This window comes from Oryzias melastigma, linkage group LG3 (genome assembly GCF_002922805.2).
Source record: "Oryzias melastigma strain HK-1 linkage group LG3, ASM292280v2, whole genome shotgun sequence".
In the NCBI taxonomy this organism is placed as follows: domain Eukaryota; kingdom Metazoa; phylum Chordata; class Actinopteri; order Beloniformes; family Adrianichthyidae; genus Oryzias; species Oryzias melastigma.
The window spans coordinates 5,700,544-5,705,047 of record NC_050514.1 but is presented as its reverse complement, the minus strand read 5'-3'; the positions used below and the strand labels follow the sequence as shown (position 1 = coordinate 5,705,047).

The following is a 4,504-nucleotide window of genomic DNA, read 5'->3' as shown; positions in this document are numbered from 1 at the left end:
TTTTTTATTGATGCACTTCCTCTGCATGCACAACATGATAATCAACGTGACGGACTTGATTGTCAGCGGACAAGTGGATTGTTGCTAATTTTGTGTCAGATGTATCTCATTAATGGCATGTTTGTGTTTAGATATCCTTGAATATTAGATCTTGATAGGCAACGTAAAGGTAAAATGAAAAAATGTGCTTTTATTTTGTTAGTTAATTTTATTCAATTTTAGTTTGCTTTTTTTATTTAAGTTCAGTAAATAATTTATATGTCTGTATGTTTGCGTGAGTGTTTATGGTGGCATTTTATGCTGTGTTCATAAAAACAAATGCATATGAAATCATACATCAACCAGCTCTCTTGTGAAGAAATATTTTATCATGACAGCACTTATTCACAAATTTAATTTCCTTAAGATTGAGCTGTCATGAAAAATATGATTTGTAAAATTCTAGATAAATCAACAGGAGCTATAGTGGATTTCTGTATTTATTTACTTTGAATGTTTGAAGAGTTGAATCATGTACAACACGAGTGCAAAACAGAAAGCTTTTATACTGTAGATGCACAGCTATTTATAGATGTTTACAATAGTTTTATAAGACCTATTTGCATAAATGTGTATCTATAACTATAATATAAAATATAATTGGAGTTTCCTCGCAGATTTACGAGAACTGTTGCTTCCAAAGTACATCTTTGCTAGATTAATACTTTTAAAGAGAAATTCAAAAAAGTTCAACATCAATGACTTTCAAAAATGTGTTTGCTCACATCATCTTTATTGTAAAATTTATACTTTTTGCCCTTTTAAAGGAGACCATACGCAACTGAGATTAACGTAATTTGGACGCAAAGCTGTTGTTGAAACTCAGATTTAAAGGTTTACTTTTCAACATTTGTCATGTTTAAATAAAGTTCCAATTTAGTTTTGTTCTAAAATAATATTTTGAACATGTAGATTCATAACTATTTGTCTTTTTTTACCAACCTAATTTGCAGTGTATTATTTATTAATCTTTTTTAATCAATTTTTATTTATTTTTTTTTTTTTTATTATTATCTAGTTGATGTTTTTAAAAGAAAAAGTAAATTTCTCCTTTTAGGGATCAATATAGTTCTGTTCTAAAAGGATTTGGCTGAAAATTTAACTTGGCAAAAAACTAAGATAAATTCTGTTTGTCACATTACTTATTATTTGCTGTTGTGATGCTTCTTAGCAATAAAAATTGCATATTTAAAAGACCTGTTTAAAGACCTACTCCAATTAAATTTTTGTTTTACATTTTTAATATGTTTTCGTAGCAATTTTTCACATGATAGAAGATATTTAAAAACATTAAGTCTAAAATAGCATTTCTGAGTATGTCTTCATTCAAATTGTTGTGAATCAGGAGCAGGAGTGTGAGGTAGGACCTACAATGGCAGGACTCAAGCTCGCTGCTCCACTCTATTCTGATGCATCCATGTGCAGACAGATAGATCCATGAACGTCTTTGTTTTCCTCGTTTGAGCTAGAATCTGGCTCAAAACTGCACGGCTATACAGCACGGCTATGACATTGCTCGCCGTTTTTGTTGCACCGCTAATGATAAGGTTAAGGTTGTGAGGGGCTGTAAGCTACAAGAAGAGCATGTACACAGATAGATGATGGGAAGTGGGAGCGGCCTCACTCCCAACTCAGAGGTGAACTATTGCCGCTCTGCAAAAACTATGTCCTAGAAATAATCAGAATCATAATAGATAAAAAAATGATTGGAGTGGGGCTTTAAAAGTCTTTTATTTGACACATTTGTAAAGAACGTGCATTTGTGAAGTGAAGTGTGTGAGTTGTAGCCGTAAGAATTTTGCCAAATCTTCTCTGCCGACAGCAAAAATGATCAACAGCAAAAACAAATTGACCATCGACTTATTGGAGTTTGAAGATGCAAGCCATATTGGTGATTTAAGCAATGTCTCAGCAGCGCGTGAAAGGCACAGCCATTTGGCAAGCGTCTCGTATAAACTTTTCCAACCCATCCTCAGCTCTGCTGCTCATTTCTTTATTTTTAGAGCTCTCGTTCTCTGAATGAACTTAGAGGATGAAGTCACTCTACTGCTGTGCTTTTCTGATCAAGGCACTGAGGAAGGAAAAACGAAAACATTCAGACTTCTTTTAATCACAGTGTGTGAGAGATGAGTGCTTTTCACTTCACTGACTGAGATTTGTTGTAATTCTCAGGCATCACTGTCCTTCTGTCCCTGACCGTCTTCATGCTGCTGGTGGCAGAGATCATGCCTGCTACATCAGACTCCGTCCCTCTAATAGGTAAGACCAGCCCAGTGTCATAAGCTGCCTTCATGGTTGTCAAATGTTATCAATGGAAAAAAACATTCCTTAAAATGAAAGCTTTAAAGGTATTTATTTAGTGGTGGAATCACACACTTTTTTCCATAAGTCTGCTGACTTTAGTTTGATTGTCAGTGGTATTTTCTTGGTTCTTGTCATGTTCTGTCACAGTCACACCTGCTCTCCATGATTTGATAATTATCCACAGCTGTCTTTGCATCAATCAATCATCCACCGTCTATTCTGGTGTCTGGTTTCCAGTTCATGCTTGTCAGCTCTTCTGCCTTTGATGATCCCTTACTCATGGTTTTGTATTTTTTGAGTTTTTATTGATTTATTCATTTATTTATACATTTTTGCCAACAGGTCAAAGTCCATTGATAGATTAATTCCCACACTAAAACTCATGAATTCTTCTTATAGATATGTAAAATAAGTATAATAAAGTACATGTGCATCATTTTAAGTTTTCACAAACCTTTGATAGCTATGGAAGCCAAAAACAGCCTACCCTACCCTTTTCCTTTTTCTTTTTTACTATTTTCTCGTGATAACGAGGTCCACTATCTCATTATCACAAGAAAACAAATTTCATTTTTTTGTGAAGACCCAGGGCTGACGAGCATCATTATTGCATTATCAGGAGAAGAAGAATTTTGTTTTCTTGTGATAATGAGATTGTGGATCTTGTTATCAAAGGAAAACGGTGAATAAAAAACTGTAAGTTTTGAATAAATAAAAATATCTGCCCACGGAGAAAGAAAAACAGTCCAAGGATTCTAGTTTTAGGAAAACAAAATAAGTTATGTTTTCTCAAACTTAAGATTATTGATTGAACAATTTTTTTGATAAATTATTTTTCTTGCAAGACTTCTTTAAATTAAGTCTTTTTATTTTCTGAAGATTCAGGTTTGTGTTGTGGTTTGCCATCACTGCCTGATCATAGCTGCGTTTCCATTGACTATGAGAAATGCACAGATTGGATTTGCAGTAATACATTCTCCTAATGGAAACACGTCAGTTTTTCCGTCAAAAAAACACAATTTTGCCATTACAATGTTTCCATTAAATCCAAATTATGTGAATAAACACAAACTAACTCACATGATAAGTCATTCAAAAAGCATGGCGACACATGTGAACAACACTTTGGTTTACAGCAGATACATTCACATTTCTGTCACTGCACCAGCGCTCAGCATCATCTATCAAAGGAGACGTCGGCGTCGTATTCAGGCCATGGAGCACAAGCTATGTGGGAGGGGCTACAGATGAAGAGATTTATCGTGTTTGAGGATTTTACAGAGTAGCTGTGGATCAAACAGTTCCACATGACATGCTCAAGTTTTGATGTGTGATGCTGAGGGATCTCTTGTAACGCTCTAAGCGTGGTGTTGGTCACATGACTCATTACATTTTGAAAAGGGTTTCCATTGTAAATTTTGATACGCCTCAAAAACCATCTCCAAGCACAAAAAGTTTTTGATAAATGCAAGGTTTTTTTTATTTATTTTTTTTTTATTGACGTGTTTCCATTTGGAGAATTTCTTATCGCAAATGTAATTTGCTCAATTTAACAATGGAAATGCAGCTACTGAAGCTTTTTCTTCTCTTTTAATGATCCCCCTCTAGTTGTCCTTTCTATGTTATATATCTTGGTTGCTTTCCAACTAAAAGATGAAATTCACTCTTAGTCCCAGATGTTTGCTACAGGGTGATTAAAATGGCTAATGATGACTTTGATTGAAGTGCTTTTGTCACACACGATAAACTTCAGTGGTTTACATTTCTTACTGCAAGAAAAAAGTAAAAACAAGCAAAAAAAATGTACTTCTTCTGCTTTTTCATGAAAAAATAACAAATTATCCCTTTTCCTTTCTTATTAATTTTTATTTTTAATATTTTGAAGGGGAAGGTCAATTTTAGTAATGTTACAATCTCCTCTTATCCAAAGAATTGTGTCTCATATATTTGAATCTTAAAAATATTTTACTGGATTATTTTCTTTTCCCCAAGTATGTGAATCACAAATAAGAGATTCTTTATGTTTGTCATATGTGCAACTTTCACTGGCAGATAAATATATGTTGGAGTACAGCCTCAATAAGATCCGACAGTTCAAAGCTGACTGCTGACAGTAGAGATGGTGCGCCTTGCTTAATAAGGGTGTAGATTACTAGAGGTG

At 34.0% G+C, this 4,504-nt stretch overlaps 1 protein-coding gene across 1 annotated transcript in view; it reads left to right on the top strand.

Annotated features, from left to right (window-relative positions):
- Positions 1 to 4,504, top strand: part of chrna7a (cholinergic receptor, nicotinic, alpha 7a (neuronal)) — a gene marked incomplete at its 5' end in the record, with an annotated part of 16,101 nt that overhangs the window by 8,447 nt on the left and 3,150 nt on the right. Inside the window, 1 exon segment of the mRNA XM_024295881.2 lies at positions 2,212 to 2,298. Within this exon segment, the coding sequence (XP_024151649.1) occupies positions 2,212 to 2,298 (87 nt within the window).